This window comes from Anopheles coustani, chromosome X (genome assembly GCF_943734705.1).
Source record: "Anopheles coustani chromosome X, idAnoCousDA_361_x.2, whole genome shotgun sequence".
Classification (NCBI taxonomy): Eukaryota; Metazoa; Arthropoda; class Insecta; order Diptera; family Culicidae; genus Anopheles; species Anopheles coustani.
In genome coordinates, this window is record NC_071290.1 from 10,855,245 (window position 1) to 10,875,295 (window position 20,051).

At 56.1% G+C, this 20,051-nt stretch overlaps 1 protein-coding gene across 1 annotated transcript; it reads right to left on the reverse strand.

Annotated features, from left to right (window-relative positions):
* Nucleotides 1–157: 157 nt before the first annotated feature.
* LOC131269606 (CAD protein) lies at nt 158–19,947 on the reverse strand. The gene is made up of 7 exons (XM_058272064.1): nt 19,885–19,947; nt 18,120–18,615; nt 14,480–18,039; nt 14,318–14,422; nt 2,766–4,829; nt 653–1,036; nt 158–588 (listed from the first exon to the last, which is right to left on the reverse strand). The coding sequence occupies exons 2-7, from the start codon at nt 18,610–18,612 to the stop codon at nt 391–393; spliced, it is 6,804 nt and encodes a 2,267-aa protein (XP_058128047.1). The 5' UTR covers nt 18,613–18,615; nt 19,885–19,947; the 3' UTR covers nt 158–390.
* Nucleotides 19,948–20,051: the final 104 nt, after the last annotated feature.

Sequence of the window (20,051 nt, forward strand, 5' to 3'; positions counted from 1 at the left end):
TGGAGCGCGTCCGTCGGTGTCTGGCGACGAGCTGTTTTCAATGTTTTGTTTTTATTTTCACTCACTCTTACCGTGTATATATGTGTAAGCTCACACTAGGCTAGGGATCGTGCACTTTGATGGCAAAGGCAGAGTACTAGAAAGGTAGGGATTCGATCATGATTTCATGCGAGCTGGAAGGTAGGGCACGCGTGTCAAGCGGGCAGGAATCGTTTGTACCGTGGGCTTCGCAAATGTATTTATGGAATGAAAGGGTCGCGGACCTGCTATACTTCGAATGAAACTTCGTTAATAAAGACACTTAAGAATAAAAAAAAAGGAAAATAAATGTAAACTACCACCACCACCGTAGGAGAGTTTTAGTAGGAGGAACTGTGGAAGGTAAGAAAATCAGCACCGTCCGAGTACCATCGCCAGCAGGGCCATGCGCACGTACATGCCGTACTCGGCCTGCCGGAAGTAGGCCGCACGCGGATCGTTGTCGATCTCCGGGCTGATCTCGAAGACGCGCGGCAGAGGATGCATCACGATCATGCGCCTCTTGGCGACTGTCATCAGGTGAGGCGTTAGCACCAGCTGCCCGCAGCACTGCAAAGGAAGAGAACGGGAGTCAGGTGTCCGGAAACTCCTCCAGTGAGGTGTGCGTGCGTACCTTCTCGTAGTCCTGCTCGCTGGCGAAGCGTTCCCGCTGGATGCGCGTCATGTAGAGGACGTCCGTTTCGGCGATCGCCTCCTCGAGGCTGTCGAACTGGCGCTGGGAGATGCGCTTCCGGTCGACGAACTCCTTGACGCGGTCGGGCATCTCGAGCCCGGCCGGGCAGACGTACCGCAGGTTGACGTTGTAGAGCGTGAGCAGGCGGGCGAGCGAGTGCACGGTGCGGCCGTGCTTCAGGTCGCCGACCATCGTGATCGTCAGCCCGTTCACCGTGCCGATCTCCTCGCGGATGGTGAAGATGTCCAGCAGGGCCTGGGTCGGATGCTCGCCGACACCATCGCCCGCATTGATCAGCGGCTTCCGGCAGTGCTGGGCGGCGCGCTATCAACAAAGGTGGAGAGATGGAGCGATTAGCGGCATATCAGACCACATCGAACCGTCGCTGTCGTGTTAAGTTTGTTAGGTGAGTTGTCCAACGAATCTTGAGTGCTCGTCAGCTGTATCCTAAGGGAGCGTAATTGTTTTTCTCCATTTATCCTGCGTGACGTCTGTGCTATCCTACGATATCCGTGGACTTTAATTCTTGTATGTCCCGGCAATGTGCTCTTGGTCGTTTCTCTCAGTGGACTTAACAGTAATTTTCTTATCCAGTGCTTGGACAAATGGGTAACCATTTCCTCTTCCCACCATCCTCCATCCTTTCCCTACAAACTTAGTTCTGACAATGTTGTTCGGTACCCCGGGGATATCCTTGATGACAAGTTGAGCTTTATGGCCCATATCACAGAAACAACGAGCAGAGTAAGCAAGCCAGTGGAGATAGTCTGCATAGAGTATTGGAATCTCAACTGCCCTTTGCCTTCGGAGAGTAACCAAGTGTGTATCACCAAAACTGCAAAATGATGTTGGAAATGAATGCCATTCTCGTGTTACAGTGTGTATTGTTATCCATGCAAATTTTGTTTCTTATCACTGACAAAAAATTCATCATATGATTTAGTAATTGGAGAGCTATTTGAAGTCTATTATGCGACCATGAAAGATCAAAAGAAAAATAGCAGTTATTTGCACTTACTAACAAAAACGATACTCAACTAACAATAGAATACATTTGAGAGTGCTTCAACAAAAACATACAGGACTAAATTATCGGAGAAAAGTATTTGCAAAAAGTAGTTTTGAATAGAACATTATTAAATTGGCTCGATTTATGATTTGAAGGACGTAATGACCAGCTAGATTCTGATAGTTAGGGATCATTTTTCAACTTGTGTAGATTGATTTGGTGAATATGATGAGTTTTCAAAATAACATATTAAACAACAAGCAAATAGTGGGTAAGGAAATGTAAATATTGATGATGAATTTATAAAAAAAAACTAATTAGTAATTGAATCTAAATCGAAATACGATCGGAAATTATAAAACAAATCAAAGCGGCTTCAAACTTCTTCTCCTGGTATGTCCAATATAGATCAATTAGCATTCGTTACAAGATGTGTATCTGAATTAACAAAAATAAGTGATTACTTTTTGTTGCGCATTTGCAACGGTCCGATCAAAACGGTACCAAAAATGACAGAAAGAGGGCGCTGAAGGATCGCCGCCATACAGTCGGTGGAGTCGCGCGCTAGAGAGGTGCTTAGTGCGAGTGCACTGTGCTCACAGCTGATCGGCGAAACTGGGCCAAAGGTCAAGGGCCGCGACGCACGCCAGGTGCGATAAAACGGACGCACGGCAGAGCACAGAAGCATCTTTCATTTCGGGCAACAGAGAGGTGAAAATACGCTACATTTTTTAACTCTGTTAGATAAAACAGTGTTTAAAGCAAGCGTATGTGTGTCTTCTGCCGGCAGCCTGTTGCGTTTGGGACACTTTTATTGATAGAACGTTTTGCTATTGATAGATATAAAATGCTATATGGTAATACTGCAAACATGTAGAGGAGGTTACATGCTCTTATCAAATGAATAAGTCCAGCATTGTTCTTTGGTGTCGATATATTGGGGATAATGGATATGTCTGGAGAGTCCCGAAACATCCCATCGCTTAGGGTCCCGGAATGGATTGATCCTGCTGTGGTAGAGGTTAAACGCAAACATAGACATACCTCAACGGCTCCAGGGGTTGGGTGACGCAGGACGACGACGTCGGCGTAGCCAGCCATCACCTGGATGCTGTCCTCGAGCGTTTCGCCCTTGCGCGCGGACGAGGACGTCTCGTCGATGTGCACGACGCGCCCGCCGAGCCGCTGCATGGCGGCGGCGAAGCTGCAGCTGGTGCGCGTGCTCACCTCGTAGAAGATGGACGCCATCACCTTGCCGCGCAGCAGATCGTCGAGCGGGCGGTCCTTGGCGACGCGCGCCTTCATCGTCTGCGCGAGGTGGAAGATCTCGTTCAGGTGCTCCTTGGTGAACATGCCGACGGTGAGGACGTGACGGCCGGCGAGGTTCCGGTCGCGCGGGGCCGGCGCCACGTAGCTGGCGCTGGCGGAGTCGCACCGGGTGCGCGGTGCGGGGGATACGGGCCGTACCGTCTGCTCGGCGAAATGGACGCCGAGTGTTGCCGGGGCCGGTTGCTTGCCGGCCGCGGGTGGAGGATCTTGTGCCAGGAGGCGGAAGAAGACGTCGTTGGTGTGACCGTCGGCCGGCTCGAACCAGGCCGGATCGTGCGGAGGGCGAAGGGAGGCGACCGGCCCCAAGGGGCTGCCAAGGGAGGTGTCGAGCGCCTCGAGCGACGCGTTGATCTGCTCGATGGAGTTGCCGGCGGTGAGGGTGGAGCGGCGCGCGGGCCAGTCGCGCACGTTCTGGCCGTAGCCGGGCGCTACCAGCACCAGCCCGTCGACGTAGGCCGTCTCACCGCGCAACACCACCCGGTGCACGCAGCCCTTGACGCGCATGCCGGCGAACGGCGTCCAGTGCGCCTTGGAGTGGAGTGGCCGGTCTGGGATGGTCCACTCCTCGTCGAAGTCCACCTCGACGTAGGTGTTGGGCTGCTCGGGCAGGTTGAAGATGCGGCGCGGGTTGCGGTGGAACTTGGCCACCAGCTCGTCCAGTGTGAGGCGGCCCTCGCTGACGGCGTTCAGCAGCAGCGGCAGGATGGTCTCGAGCCCGGGGAAACCGGGCGGGGCCTTGTCACCTGCCTGCTTCTCGTCGCGCGTGTGCGGCGCGTGGTCCGTCGCGAACACGTCCACCACGTCCAGGTTGTCCCAGAGCGCCTGCTGATCCTCGGGACTGCACAGGACGGGACGCACCTCGGCCCAGCCCGGCCCCAGCCGCTCGCAGTCGGCCGTCGAGAGGAACAGGTGGTGTGGGCACACCTCGCACGTCACCTTGAGGCCGCGTTCCTTAGCCGCCTTGATCACCAGGATCTCCTCCTTGCGGGCGACGTGGCACACATGCACGGGGCGGTCAGCGAGCGACGCCAGCAGCAGGACGGCGGCCATTGTTTCGCGCTCGGCGTGCACGCACAGTGGCGCCCTCTTCGGCCAGTTGGCGAGGTGCGCGCGCCACACCAGCATCCCGTTCAGCCGCAGCGTCGTGAACGTCTCGTTCAGGTACATCTTGAGGGCGGCCGCCTGCGACGCCAGCTCGTGCACGCTGCCGTAGTTAGCGGACGACGCCCCGACATATAGCGCGTAGTCGCAGCGCGCCCCCTTGGCGGCCAGCTCCTGGGCGTGCTGGAGCGCGGCCCGGTCGACGATGGCCGGCTGGGTGTTGGGCATCGCCAGCACCATCGTGATGCCGCCCGCCAGCGCCGCCGCCGTGCCCGTCGCAAACGTCTCCTTGTGCGTGGCTCCCGGCTCGCGCAGGTGTACGTGCACGTCGATGAACCCGGGCAGCTTCACCATGCGCCGCGACGAGATGCAGTCGGTGTGCGTCTTCATCGGGGGCGCCCCGCCGATGCGGCGCATCGCCTCCACCAGCAGCTTGGCGCACTTCACGTCCGTCACCAGCGGGATCGAGTAGTCGACGGCCAGCCGACGCGTCCGGTAGCCGTGCGTCATGAAGCAGGACACCCGGCGGGCACCGCCCCCACTCATCGGCAGGTTGATCACCAGATCGAACTGCTTGTTCGACAGGTACTCCGCCAGATGGCGCAGCTCATTCCCCGGCGGTCCGCCATTGTCGTCGGTGGTCGCCAGCGAGTCGAACGTCCACTGCACGCTTTCCACCTGCGGAACGAAGAACAAGCAAAGCCCTCATCATACGCTCTCATTCATCATTGAAACAACCATGTTTACGAACTATTTGGAATTATACAATCTATCCCTTGCGCGATGCGTCACGTAAAGAGATAAAGAACGAGAACGAAGAAAGGGCGAACAACATTGGCACGAGCGGCCATTTTGACCACAATAAAATTTTCAGAATATTATTTCGAATCAAAAAAGATTTTGCTGAAGATACAAACAAAACTTCCAGGTTTTCCGGAACGACCAGTTCCGAGAACCAAGTTAACAAAACCTAAAATACTATTTTTCTGTTGGTTTTGAGCGCTCTTTTTAAGACGCTATAACTTGTCTATTTTGGTAGATTTTTATAATCTGTCAAATACTACTTTTGAATTTATTTGTTGGCTATCTTTTGGGGGTTTTAGGTTTTTTTTCCATCATTCCGCTAGCTCGGTGCTAAGCAAAAACGAGCAAAAATTTTATTTACATTTTAAATTTTGCAAAATTAAAAGTTAAAAGACACTCAAACTTAGTTCAATTCGATTTGTTTTGCTTCACAACGAGTTAGCGGAATGATGAAGAGCGGCATCAAAAAATTAAAAACCCCCAAAAGGTAGCTAACAAATATACTAAACAGTTGCCTATTAGCGATCTAAATGACTACCAACATCTTTAGTGTAAGATTTCAAATGTATTCTAGTGTTCAATTGGTTGTGTTAATGTTTGTGGTTGCTGTGTATTATAAAACTGGTGTTTGCAGTGGTGTCTAAGTGAAATTAAACAATATTTCTTTGAGGTTCGGAATTCACGAGGCTTCAATGAGGCGGATATCAACGACCTGGTTTAACATCACAGTAAAGTGCGGATAACGCAATTTAATTTGAAGGTTCTTATTTACTTACTATTTATTAAGCTTGAACAGCCAGGCCGTATCAATGGTTCTTGAGAATTCTTGCTTGAGGAGAAGATGAATGACACAAGGTAACGAGCAAGGACCGACATATAATAGATAAGGATAGGATATGGGAAGAGAATGATGAAGAGGAGAAGATCAGAGAGTGACTCCGTACCCCTCTATCGCAATATGGGAGTCACAAAGTGAGCCACAGAAAAGCCTATAAACCAGGATCCCTGGGAAATCTGTGATGATATCGAATATAAGAACCTACCGAGATCATCCACTTCCCACAAACTCTGCCATCGATATAGGGAGAGCTGTTATGGGATATGGAGGAACTCGTGAGGGGGATGTATCCTCTCAAAAACCAATTTGAATAAGGGGTGTTTGGCCAACTCATCATCTTTCAGAGTGCTGGCGATGCCACAATGAGATGGGATCCAAATCGAAGGTATCCTGAATACCTTGTCAGAGAAAGCGTAAACAATTAATAGTTTAACGTAATATATAACAGGGCAATAAACCGCTTTTATACACCTTCGTTGAATCAGTTTTAAAAAAAAAATATTGTTGGAAAAATCCCGACCTGTAGAACTCATTTTGATCGAGAAAAGGAGTATGCGGTTCAGCTGTAGACTGCTGGAAAATGTCTCTAAGATTTGTTTTTGGGTTGTGATCGCGCTTCGGTCGCGAATCCATTTCGTTACACCCACGGCGTGCACTTGAGCAATTAGGCGTCACATCTACTATGTTTCAATGCAGTGCTCTACGTTGAAACGTTCGCTTTACGGCAGGTGCCATTACTCTGGGATTAACCCGTATGTCCGGACCTACGGGTTCGGAAGCGAAGAGCGGCACGATCAAACCGCCCTGGTGTGTCCACGTGCCAGCGACGGTTACGGTTCCGGCTGTAAAGCACTTCAGCAGCGCGGGAAGACAAAACAAACAACCCCAACTCTCCGTCCTCCACAGACCCCCCCCCCTCGTGACAGCTGGGGACACCTCCCAGCCAGCTCTAAATCCCATGAATCAATTTCCTTAAGTGCCGCATGCGGAACTAGTAGAACTTGGCTGGCCGAGGGAGGGTCCACGGTCCTGCCACCATTGCCATTGCCACTCTCGGTTATCGGGCAGTGCAATCAGGCCGGGCGCTGTGCTTCTTCTACTTCTATCGGACAATTGTTGACCGGTTTCGGGTTCCCCGCCCACACCAGAAGGACCGCACAATCCAATCACTGTAATTAAAAGTCGCACAGGGGTTCCACTCTGCGCACTCAGCGCACAACCGGCATGGGGCGTGGGGAGCCGTGGAAGCAAAACATCTTTCCATCATCTTCACGCCATTTGGGAGTGAGTGGATATGTGAGTGGCTTTGGTGTGTGATGCCAGAAGGGGTAAGAAGGAAGCGCGTATCGAGTGCGATCGTGCGTTGCGGCAGAAGCAATTCATGCGAACCTATAAGATGCCTGACGCAGGCACGTTAGATCCTTAGACACCCTGAGCTTTGCCTGAGATTGGGCACGCTCAGGATCCCAGTGGGAGAAGACCCACCGATTCCCCAGCTGATACTGTACGATCTCTCATCCGATCGCCAGGTCCAGGTGGGCTACCACGACATCTTGATCGTAACTTCACCCACGTACGTGGAGCTGAAAATGATACTAAACAAAATACTTGGATGTGCACCCTCGGAGGAGGGCTCGGTATGCGGTATCTTAGCCCCTTCCCTCTCTTCCCTTCCCACTACTTTTCCTGAGCGCAAGTCGATAAGGTGACAAACAATTTCTCTCGCCAACCTGAGAGGGTGGGGGAAGAGGCTCACAAACATGCGCACGAACACAGCTTTGCCCAGCGCGCAGCGGTACCTCGCTGATAACAAGCGGCGGGTTGCTGGTGCTGCCGCCGCCGCGTCAACCCTTCGGCCGGAGTGGAAGAACGACAACACTGACGTACCGAGCCGTTGGGTTGCGAGGCTGTTCAACCACGTATTCAGTACCGAGGGTCGGCCGACGGTTTAGTTTCACCTTGGACGTCTGAGCGTACCGTCGTCGGTCTACGTCTGTTGTGCCAGAATCGTGCGCGCGTGCTGTTGCGAGCTGCCGAACCGGGGTGATTCCAGACACGGACGTATCGCAGAGGCGCAGAACCAGGCGCTCCAGGAAGGCATCGCGTTGTGTGTGGTTGGCGTGAAGCTGAGGTGTATTTCTTGTATTCGTTGTGGACTCTCTTGGTATTGCATCCCAGCTCCCGGATTGTTTAACGCCGTCGTTCAATGTCTGCTACCTCGGCCAGGGTCATGTGATGCGCCTAGGCCACCTCGCTGGCCAACATCGGATCAGTTTGCCACCGGTCGACACCTCCTACAAAGCCTCGGTAACGGCAACGTGCCGTCTGGTGACGCATATAAGCAGATAGAGCCGACGTGCGACCATGGGTCGGTCACAATCGAAAGAACAATCGGCTGGGAACAACCCGTGGGAGGCGGAGGCCGCCCGCAAGCGACGGCGCGAACAGAGCGCCAAAGCGGCGCTCCAGGAGCGCAAGGAGCAGGAGCGGCGCACCCGCAAGGCACGCCAGCAGGCCGAAAAGGATGCGAAGAAGCAGCGCAAGAAGCGGAAGAGCGGCAAGAAGTCGAAGCGCAAGTCGAAGCTGGACGACCTGCGCGATACCGTGCCGCCACCGATCGTGCGCAAGTCCAAGGCCAAGCTCGAGGAGAACGATTACGATTCGGAGGCGAAGCGCCGGATGCAGCACCAGCTGGCATTCAACAGTGACATCTTCGTGCTCAACCAGCTGCTGCTCGGCGTGCAGTTCTACGGCAACTTCGAAAGGTAATGTTCTGGTGTTTTGCATAGGCCGCTCCGGAGTAGGAGCATCCTCTATAGTGACCAGGACCATCAACATCCATACACACACGCACACACACACACACACACACACACTCTTTCCTCAATCAGTTCCGGCGGCTGTGCGCATCGGCTAATAGTAGAAGAGATTTTTGTCAAACAAATATCGTCACCAACCAACATGGCGCACTGCATCGTTCAACCTTACGCCAAGCACCTGCCAACATCTGGTGGCATGGGCCACCGAATTCCAGTCTCCCTCGACGTTTTTGCGTCGACGTCTTTTCTGCCGTCGTGGTCATCACCGCCCGCACTTGGTGTGCGTGTGCAAGTATCTCTTGCTTCATCTCGTTTCAATAGCGCTTATCGCTCCACTATTACCCGGCCCGTCCCGGTGCATTCCTACGGTCCAGAATTCGGCATTCGAAGCGAGGGTACCCGCCGTAGCCAAGAAAAGAAACAGTCTGTGCATTTCGGCAGCTCACCAGGATGCCGACGTCCAGCGCTGAGGCAGAGAAAGTGTGCGCGTTTTTGTCTGTCTGGTGCTCTGAGGGCCAAGAGGTGACCATAATTGCCAAAAAAGCTGTGAGTAATCAGATTTCAACTGACCGATTGCCGCCGCTGCTGCTCCTGCTGGTGGTGCTGATAAGCAACCGCTTTCTAGAATAACAAGCACGGTAGAAACGGCAGCACCGCTCTGACATCATGGCCTGATGAGTGTGTTTCTCCAGGTTGCCAACGCAATTCCATCGAACTACCTTGAAGGCATAATGGTGATGCTATCGTTAACCTCTGCTATTTAATCAACTAATGCACTGAAGAACCTTTGCATGGTACTTGAACACGATGGGCTGCACCGGAGTGCGCAAGCACTGTTGCGAGCACGAATTATCTCGCCTAATCCCACGGCGTTGATAGCGGCCATTACAGTGTCATCATCGACCGATCGGGAGTCCCCGGGTCTCCACCACGGTCACGGATATTATCTTTCCTTGACTTTCTTTCGACCCGTGTGCGATAAGAACCTGCCCGTCGGTGGGAATCAACAACCGATTTCGGCGGCGCTCCAAAAGTGCCGCTCGTTGTCCAGGTCATGAATCAACAGGCCGAACCCGATCGGATGTGCCGGCTGTCGATCTGTCATGTTTGCTGATCGCGATCCGGATCGCGCACTATCGATGTTCAATCAATGCAAAGCCTGATTGGGGTCGCGAGCCAAGCGACAAGCCGAACGAAGCGGCACGACATAAATCATGCGGCCCCCGTATCTCATTACTGACAGTTCCGGTTGTTTTACAATTCCGGCGGTTCCTCGGACGCTTAGACAACGGGTTCGGAAATCGTCTGCTCGGTGGCGAATGTTTGCGCGTAGTACCGTACAACATCCCGATTACACCGCGAAAACAGCGATTTCACATGACGATAGTCCAATCGGCTGTTATTTGGCCCTTTTCTGGTGGCACGCGTCCCAACTCTTGTACCTTGAAACGACTATGACCTGCTTTGGTGGCTCTAAGACATTAGTTAAATCTGAAGTATTTGAAGTATTTCTAGTTAAATCTGAAGTATTAGATCGTACAAAGTTCTAATTCTGGTGTGCTCGTGGATACTTCAAGATACTTAGATGGATACTTCAGGCTGGGGCTGAAAGTCATAAATGAAAACCGAAAACGTGAGCCGATAACGGTCTCATGCGGTGCGACGCAAAACCATACCAGCGTTGCGTTGCACAAGCGGCACCTGGTGGCGCCGCCAAATGTGTTTTTCTGGTTATCTGGCCAGGCATGTGCGCGAGGTATGACGTTTTCTAGTCTACTTCCGCCAAGCACGCACCGCAACCTCTTGGGGTGCGTTCCCCGAGCGGGAAGAGTTAGTGTAACCCGTGGTGGCATGGAATTCTGGCGGCAGACGAGAATGATTGGCCCACTCTGGTTGGAGCTAGCCGCCGCAGCGGCGTTCTTATCAGGTGTGGACCCCCGATCGTCCTATCGGCTTGCTCTATCCACCGTAATACAACATGACAATGTAACCCACGCTACGTCACCGCCATGCTCTACTACGGCATTTATCAATGAAATACCGTCTCGGACAGGACATTGAACATGACACGGGCACCGCATGGTTGCACTCTCTGCAAAGGGGGTTCGGTGAGTCATAACCATTTACCGTGCTTCTGCTTTCTTGCCGCAGGGAAATGTGGGAGGCGGTCGAGCGGAACCGCAACGAGGAGAACCGGCGCAATGGGAAAACGTCACGTCACTGCAAAACCGTCATCCTGCCCGATCGCCTGCTGGAGGCGGTGGATAAGCGCGTCAAGTTCTACGCCAAGTGAGTGCCAGCGAGACCTTCCGCGCTTGACAGCGGTTCGAATGTTCAGAAATGAGTTTGAAATGCTCTGTTTTTTGTTTTTTGTTTCCTTCCCCCCCCTCTCGCTCGGCAGACACGGACCAAACAAGAGCCTACTGTTGCCACTGCACACGCAAACCTGCTACGTGGTGCACGACAACATTGAGATCACGAACCCGGGCGACAGCTCCGTCTACAGCATCCTGACCGACGCGCCCATCTACAAGCTGGAGATCGAGGACGCCATCGAGGACAAGCTGCAGCGGGTGGACGGCGGTGGGGCGCTGATGCGGCGGCGACGCGGCACCTGCCATCACGGGTACATCAAGCTGAAGAGCGTCGAGTTTATCAAGCCCAACAACCCGCTCACGATCGACCGGATGTCGCAGGTGCAAGGGCAAACGCAGCGGATGGTGCCGTACGGTGGGGCGGAACCGGGCCCGAGCGGGCTGGGGCGCAAGGCGCAGGGCAAGCAGTTGGCAAAGGTGAACAGCAGCCTTAGCGAAAGTGATACTCTCGAGGAGGAAGATGACGACGACGACGACGACGACGACGACGACGAGGAGGACGATGATGACGAGGGGGATAACCGATTCGCCAAGCTGAAGTACCGGGATAGCATTATGGTGAAGTATCCAAAGATGCTGAACGGCATGTACGGGAAGAAGCAGGCCGGTGGCCCGGGCAGTGGCGTACCGTCCACGTCCACCAGCTCGACGTCGCCACCGAGCAGCGAGTACGACTACGCCTACATTACCGCCATCAACACGCACCAGCCGCTGAGCGTGATGCGGTCGGCGGGAGGGGACGAGGCCCCCGTCAGCACTACCGTGCTGCCGGACTACTGCATCACCACCATCAACTGCCCGATAGAGGTGAACGAGGGTTACTACAGCGACGACGAGGGCTCGGAGACGATGGACAAACTGACAACCCTCTACCTATCGAAAACGAATGGAACCGCCGGTGGTGGTGGTGGCGGTGGTGGCGGAGGTAGTAGGCATCAACTCAACCACCATCACCACCACCACCACCACCACCACCCGCACAGCAATCCGGAGTACACAACCGAGCGGAGGCAGTATCTCAATTCGAAGGGGTTTCTGGCCTACTTCGTCAACCTGTTCCAGGATACGCTCGCCGCGGAGCTGGACATCCCGGTCGAGGATCTGCAGCGGGCGACGTGGAAGGGCGCGGTCGTGTACAGCGGCCACTGGGAGATCATCCCGGCCATCCTGTGTCCGTGGCCGCGCGAAGCGATCGAGTGGGTGCACCGGAAGCGTGACGTCAAGATAAATCCGCTGACGCGCGAGAAGTTCCAGTGGCCGACGCCACCCATGATCCAGAAGGTGAAGTCGTTCGGCTGCCACGTCATACCGATCGGGTACGCACCGAAGCAGGGCCAGAATCGCTACCGGCAGCTGGAGTGGAAGATCGTGTTCCCCGAGGCGGAGCGCTTCCTCGAGAGCTGCCTCACCGGGACGCAGATCAAGATCTACCTGCTCACCACGCTGCTGCTGAAGACGTTCGTCGAGCCGCACCTGGCCGCCGGCATGAGCATGTTCGGCATGGAGCACCTGCGGGCGCACCTCTTCTGGCAGTGCGAGACGAACTACGCCGCCTGGCCGGAGGACTACCTCGGCGAGGCGCTGCTGCGCTTTCTCAACGCGCTGCTCGACCGCATCAAGACGCACAAGCTGCCCGACTACTTCCTGCCGGCGCGCAACCTCTTCGAGAACGTGCCCGAGCGGGTGCTGGTCGAGCTGCACAAGCGCATCTTTCGCATCACCGAGAACCCGGTGATGCATCTGCTGATCGCACTGCGCAACCTGAAGCTGCCGAGCGCGAAGCTGGCGTTCTATCCGCGCGTCCGCATCAAGCGCCTCTACTCCTACCTGGTGATCGACAATCCGCTCAAGATCGTCAACCCGATGCTGCGCGACGAGGACGAGAACCTCGCGGCGGAGGACTCGGATGAGAACGAGGCGAACGAGCGCGAGATTGCGGTCGGCTCGATGGCGTACTACAACCAGCAGGAGATCGAGTCGCGCCGGAAGCGGACGCGTATCGTGCGCTTCCTGGTGGCGGAGCAGCTCAAGAAGGAGCGCGCCGTGCAGCCGGAGCGCCGCCCGTCGGTCGACTCGATCGACGTCACGGTAAGTCGCGCCGAACGCGTCCGTTGCAGACCGTCGCAGGCGTCCCAACCAAAGGGGTCATTGATTCGAGTAGTTTGTCTTCAACTTGCAGTTTCAGCCGCTCAAGCACATGGAAAACCTGCGCCGGCAGCTGATCTACGGGCTGTTCATCGATCACTTCATCGAGATGGGGCGCGTGTCGGGTGGGTTCCGGGCGATCAACCAGGCGCTCATCTACCTGCGCCAGGCGGAGCGGCTCTGCAACCTGCTCGCCGACGACGAGGGTCTCGACGAGGCGCGCCACTTCCTGAACAAGATCTACGGCCTGCGGCAGGAGCTCGCGAAGGCCAGCGCAAAGGCAGCCGATCGGCCGGCCCTCCCGAAGCGCACCAGCACCTCCGAGCAGCGTGCCGCGGCGAAGTTCGCTCGCCGGACGCCGGAAGTGACGAGGCGCTCCAGTTCCGCCAAGCGCACGACCTACAGCAACGTTCGGCCGTCGCCGTCGAGCGCGAGGCGAGCGCAGCAGAAACAGCAGCGCTTCTTCCCGCCAGACGACGAAGACGACGACGTCGACGAAGAGGATGACGACGACGACGGCGACGACGACGACGGCTGGGAGGATCAGGATCACAACCAGCGCCGGGCATCGCGCCGCCCGCCTCAGCAGCAGGTCAGCGTTCAGATCCACACCCCCAGCCAGCCACAGCCGGGTCGGCCTGGTCGGAGATCCAACAACGGGCCAACACCGGGCACCCGGTGGTCGTCCGACGAGATCGAGGACATCTCCCAGCTGCTGGGCAACGTGACCATTGCACCGAAGGTCGGGAACTACCGTTAGCGTTAGGGCACAAGGTATAAGAGTCTGTGTGCGTGTGTGTATGTGCGTGCGTGTGCATGTCTGTGTGGATGAGCATTAAAGTATAAGAGCTTCCTAGGTGGGGCGGGTTTCGGACGCAGCTATAGGTAGGACTCGCTGAAGTTAGGACACCTTTCTGTGATAATTCTGGGAGCGTGAGGAGCAAAGGAGATACAATACGTCACCAAGACCGGGGGTGAGGAGAGGAGGGGCGCAAGGGGGGAGTTGGTGAAGCTTCATTCGCCCATGGCTTCGGCAGCAAAACACGAGCCTCAATAAACAACATATGTACAACAAGTAGATTAAGGCGGTTACGTTTCTACATCCGGAGACTTCCTTACGATGCTCCGGAGCTCTCAAACACAAACGGCCTGAAGAGTATGGGACATCTTCCGGAAGGTACTTACCGCAACGCCATGCTCGGTGTAAAAATCACCCGTACCCATCGATGCGTACAGTTTGTAACCCATCTTGTCCAGGATGCGTATAGCGGGCAGCAGCTCCATTTTGTGCTGTGGGTGGTAGGTAGTTAGTGTATCACGCTAGCTAGGAAGCGGTAGCGGTCTTACTTTGTAGCTGCCGATACTGAGCAGGATGGATTTCTTCGGGATCTGGAAGCCGGTCGACATCATCGCCTTGAGGTACGCCTCGTAGCGATTGTCGCCGAAGCAGGCGACCTCGCCGGTCGATGCCATCTCCACGCCCAGCTGCACATCGGCCCCGGCCAACCGGGCGAAGCTGAACTGGGGCACCTTGACGCCGACCCTGCCACATCCACGCATCACGTCAACCGGTTCCACCGCCAGCCCGACGATGACCCGCGTCGCCAGTGCCACAAAGTCATGGTCGAGCGTTTTCGAGACGAAGGGGAACGAGCGCGAGACGCGCACGTTGCATTCGATCACCTTCAGCTCGTTGTTCTTGGCGATCAGCTGCATGTTGAACGGGCCGGTCACGTCGAGCAGCGCGGCGATGTCGCGCGCAATCTCCTTGATGCGCTCCAGCGTTTCGCGATTGATGTCCTGCGGGGGCGTGACCAGCGTCGCGTCACCCGAGTGGACACCCGCGTTCTCCACGTGCTCGGACACGGCCAGGCAGAGGATCTCGCCGTCGGCGGCCACCGCGTCTACATCGATCTCCTTCGCCTCGACCAGGAACTTGGAGATCACCACCGGGTGCTCCTTGCTGACGTCGGACGCGTGCTGCAGGTACGTCTCGAGGTCCTGGTTCGAGTAGGCCACGTTCATCGCCGCGCCGGACAGCACGTAGGAGGGTCGCACCAGGCACGGGTAGCCCACCTCCTCGCAGAACGCGATCGCCGACTGCAGGTTCGTCAGCTCCTTCCAGCGCGGCTGCAGAATGCCCTTGCGGTCGAGCAGGCGGGAGAACTTGAACCGGTTCTCCGCGCTGTCGACGGACTCGGGCGAGGTGCCGAGGATGCGGGCCTGCTGCCGGTGCAGGTCCATCGCGATGTTGTTCGGCAGCTGGCCGCCCATCGAGAGGATGACACCCTCCGGCTGCTCGGTGTCGTAGATGTCCATCACCACCTCGAACGAGATCTCCTCGAAGTACAGCCGGTCGCACATGTCGTAGTCGGTACTGACCGTCTCCGGGTTGTAGTTGACCATGATCGTCTTGCGCCCGAGGTTGCGCAACTCCCGCAGGCACCCGACCGCACACCAGTCAAACTCGACCGAGCTGCCGATGCGGTACACGCCCGACCCGATCACCATCGTGTACTGGCCCGGGAAGTCGACGTCGTTCTCGGACGCGCTGTACGTGAGGTAGAGATAGTTGGTGGCCGCCGGCCACTCGCCCGCCACCGTGTCGATCTGCTTGACGAACGGCAGCACTCCCAGCTCCTTGCGCACCGTGCGCACCGCCAGCTCCGTGCTCTTGACGCACTGCGCTATCATGCGGTCGGAGAACCCGAGCCGCTTGGCCTCCCGCAGCAATCCCACCCGTAGGCCCTGCACCCCATCACCAACCGCCTCGAGGCGCACCGTAAAGTCGATGATGCCACGCAGCTTGCGCAGGAACCATCGGTCGATCTTGGTCAGCTCGTACAGCTGCTCGACGGTGTACCCGGCCCGCAAGGCCGCGGCCAGCACAAACATACGCTTGTCGGTGGGTTCTCGCAACTCCTGCTCGTTCACCGCCTTCAGATACGGGTCGAACCCGTTCACACTGTCGACCATGCGGAGCGCCTTCTGGAACGCTTCCTCGAACGTGCGCCCGATCGCCATCACCTCGCCGACGCTCTTCATCGAGCTGCCGATGTTCTTGCTGACGCGCGCAAACTTCGCCAGATCCCAGCGTGGCATCTTCACCACGCAGTAGTCGAGGCTCGGCTCGAAGCAGGCCGTCGTCACGCCGGTCACCGAGTTGCGGATGTCGGGCAGGGGGACGGCGAGGGCCAGCTTCGCGGCCACGTACGCGAGCGGATAGCCGGTCGCCTTGCTGGCCAGCGCCGAGCTGCGCGACAGCCGCGCGTTCACCTCGATGATGTAGTACTCCTCCGACTCCGGACATAGCGCGTACTGGATGTTGCACTCGCCCACCACACCAAAATGGCGGATCACGCGGATGGCGGTCGTGCGCAGCATGTTGTACTCGCGGTTCGAGAGCGTCTGCGACGGCGCCACCACGATGCTCTCGCCCGTGTGGATGCCGAGTGGATCGACGTTCTCCATGTTGCACACCGTGATGCAGTTGTCGTAGGCGTCGCGCACCACCTCGTACTCGACCTCCTTCCAGCCCTTCAGCGACTTGTCGATGATCAGCTGGCTGGAGTGGGCCAGTGCGTGGCTCGCCAGGGTGCGCAGCTCGTCGGCGTTGCTGGCGAACCCGGAGCCCAGTCCACCGAGCGAGAAGGCAGCACGTGCCATCACCGGATAGCCAATGCGTTCGGCCGCCTCCAGCGCTTCGCCGAGCGAGTAGACGGCGGCCGACGGGGCCACCCGCTCGCCAATCTCGGCCACACGCTCGGCGAACAGCTTCCGGTCCTCGGTCTCAATGATCGATCGAATGGGTGTACCGAGAATGCGGATGCCGTAGCGGGCAAACACTCCGGCCCGCTCGAGCTCCACGCCGCAGTTGAGGGCCGTTTGGCCACCGAACGTCAGCAGCACGCCACCGGGACGTTCCGCCTTGATGACCTGCTCGACGTACTCGACCGTCAACGGTAGGAAGTACACCTTATCTGCCAGCCCCTTCGAGGTCTGCACCGTCGCGATGTTCGGGTTGATCAGCACCGTCTGAATGCGCTCCTCCTTCAGTGCCTTGATGGCCTGCGAGCCCGAGTAGTCGAACTCGCCCGCCTGCCCAATCGACAACCCGCCGGAGCCCAGGATCAGCACCTTCTTTGGGCGCTCCAGGTCGACGGGAACGGGTGGCGTGAAGCGGAGCCGCTCGTTGAGTCTCTCGCGTACACTGGGGACCATCCCGCCAGCCTTGCACTCGCGTACCAGCTCCAGGAACACATCGAACAGCACCTCCAGGTCAGCCGGCCCGGCCGTATGCTCCGGGTGGAACTGCACACTAAAGTACGGCTTGCTCTCGTGCACCAACCCCTCGTTGGTGCCATCGTTCAGGTTGGTGAACAGCTCCTCCCAGCCCGTCGGCATCTCGGCCGAGTCGACCGCAAAGCCGTGGTTCTGCGACGTCATATAGCAACGTCGCGTGCCCCGGTGCATGCACGGCAGGTTGTGGCCCCGGTTTCCGTAGCGCATCTTGAACGTCCGGCATCCGGCCGCCGTCGCCAGAATCTGATGCCCGAGGCAGATGCCAAAGATGGGCTTCATCGTGTTCTGCAACACCCACCGGAGATTATCCACCACGTCGCGGCACATCTCCGGATCTCCCGGACCGTTCGACAGAAACAGACCATCGAAGTCGGCCGGGTTGGGGCGTGCGTTCCACGGCATCACGTCCACTCGGGCCCCACGCTGCACGAAGCATCGCACCTGGTTCAGCTTCAACCCGCAGTCGATCGCACAAATGCGGGGCGAGCCCGACTCGTTGTACGTCGTCGGTTGCGCCAGTGATACCTCCTTCACCAGGTTGCGTAGGTTCTGGTTCTTGAAGCTAAACCCCGCGATCGTTTCCACGCGCGACTGAACAATCTTTCCTACGGTGCAAAGTTGTAGAGTTAGGTAGTACTAAAGGCTACTCTTCTAGCGGACGTCAGAGTATCTAAATTCACGTTACCCAAGACGGTGCCATGCTCGCGGATCTTCTTCGTGAGAGCACGCGTATCGATGCCGCTGATGCCCGGCACACCATGCTTGGCCATCCACTGGGACAGCGTGAGCTTGCTGCGCCAGTGCGACGGCTCCTCGCAGATCTCGCCCACCACCAGCCCCGCCGTCCAGATGCGGTTGTTCGACTCGAAGTGCCGCATCAGTCCGCACTCGTCCAGGTCCGCGTCCGGGATGCCATAGTTGCCGATCAGCGGGTACGTCAGCACCAGTATCTGCCCGTGGTAGGACGGGTCGGTCATCGACTCCGGGTACCCGACCATGCCCGTCTGGAAGACGACCTCGCCATCGACGTCGCCCGTCGCACCGAATGGATGCCCGTGCAGGATCGTGCCATCCTCGAGCACCAGCGACGCCGTCGTCGTCCTGTACTCGCCACCATCCTTCTCCGGTGCACCACCTTTTACCACCGGCGGCACCGACGCCTTGCTCTGTAGGTCCATGTGCTACGGAATCGAAAAGAGGGTTGTTTACCATGTTTACCGGTCCTTCTAGCTTTCGGAATGTTGAATCCTTTTTTGAAACGTTAAGTCGTAGTAGTTTATTTGCACACCACATTTATAATAGATTGCTAAGACCGTTGTGCAAATGTAACGGTTTCAATTTGAAACTTTAAAATATACTGTTGACAACGGGGCTGTGTCAGCGCTAAACAGGAACAGCTTACACCGCTGAAGCGAAACTCTTTCGCAGCATCCGTGACATTTGTTTTGGTTCGCTCTCCAAAAACTGGTTCCGTTAGACCGGTCGACGGTTTCACGACGACATGAAAACGCGCGAACGTGAACCCTTTCGCCCCACCGCGCTGGAGATGAGCACTCACTCGCGAGTGCCAAGGTCCATCACGGCAGTCGCGGGATTTGCCGGCACTTCCACACACGCACACGTTTCCGACGTCGCTTTATTTTCAAAACATTTCCCCTTAAGGGCGTGCTGCGTATTAAAGGGCCGAGAAACGTTTGTATCACCAATACGCGTGCAAGGCTGAACAACACGACGAAAACAACTCACCCAAGCACGTGTTTTATGGCGAATATTAATCGGCTCAATAAAGCACCGGTTACATTGTATTACGATTTAATAACATTTTTAAACCCAGCTCCAGATAGTGAGCTGCTGCTGCCCTCGATTGCGTGCTTAAAACAAACCAACAAAGTTGGTTTACACTGGGCTGTAGCAACATGCACTATAGTGAAGTGCCACTTCAGGATGGATTCAGATAAAAAGGTCGACAAACACTAGAGAAAGCGGTAAAGCAAACTTCACATACTTGACGTGAATTGATAAATGCGTATGCCCTACACATACGCCTATGTGTGCGTACGCGGCCAGATGCGGATCAATGTTGCATCTGGTTTGCCAGCTCCGGTCCTGACACGCGGCTTGATAGTGAGGTTGATAGGTTTACGAGGTAAATACAAATGGGGAACAAATGCTGATACACCTCTCCAGACGGTACCGAAGCCTCAATGCAATAACCAACACGAGCTGACCGGCGGTCACTGATCCTGCTTCACCAAAAAAAAAAACCTGTTCCGCCGCCGTTTGGTGCCCGAAAACGGTGTGGCTTGGCTGACCTCGTTGTCCCACCGGTGAGTTTGTCACTTTCGGATGCTCGAAATTAAGTAAGATTACCCTCATGGTGACTAGTTTCGAAAAGGATTGCGAACAGCACGTGGCACCCGATGCACATGCATTGCTGCATGTTTACTCACTCTCTTGTACAGCGAATAGAAACTTAAAATGCGTTGCTGGCGTGCGGTGTTAGACTGGCTGGGTGTAGGGTAAGGAACGAACTAAATTATACTTGGTGTAGAAGCTTTGGCTCGCTGTGGTGAGAGCCTATAAGTGAGTTGTAACAAGGAGTGAGACGAGGCGTTGA

What these genes read in the sequence shown, in the direction of transcription:
- LOC131269606 (XM_058272064.1), bottom strand. Translation starts at nt 18,612, where the DNA reads ATGGACCTACAGAGCAAGGCGTCGGTGCCGCCGGTGGTAAAAGGTGGT. An exon ending in TCAGTATCGGCAGCTACAAA is followed by an intron (nt 14,423 to 14,479) that starts GTAAGACCGCTA and finishes TACCACCCACAG; the next exon opens with CACAAAATGGAGCTGCTGCC. An exon ending in GCGAGCAGGACTACGAGAAG is followed by an intron (nt 589 to 652) that starts GTACGCACGCAC and finishes CTTCCTTTGCAG; the next exon opens with TGCTGCGGGCAGCTGGTGCT.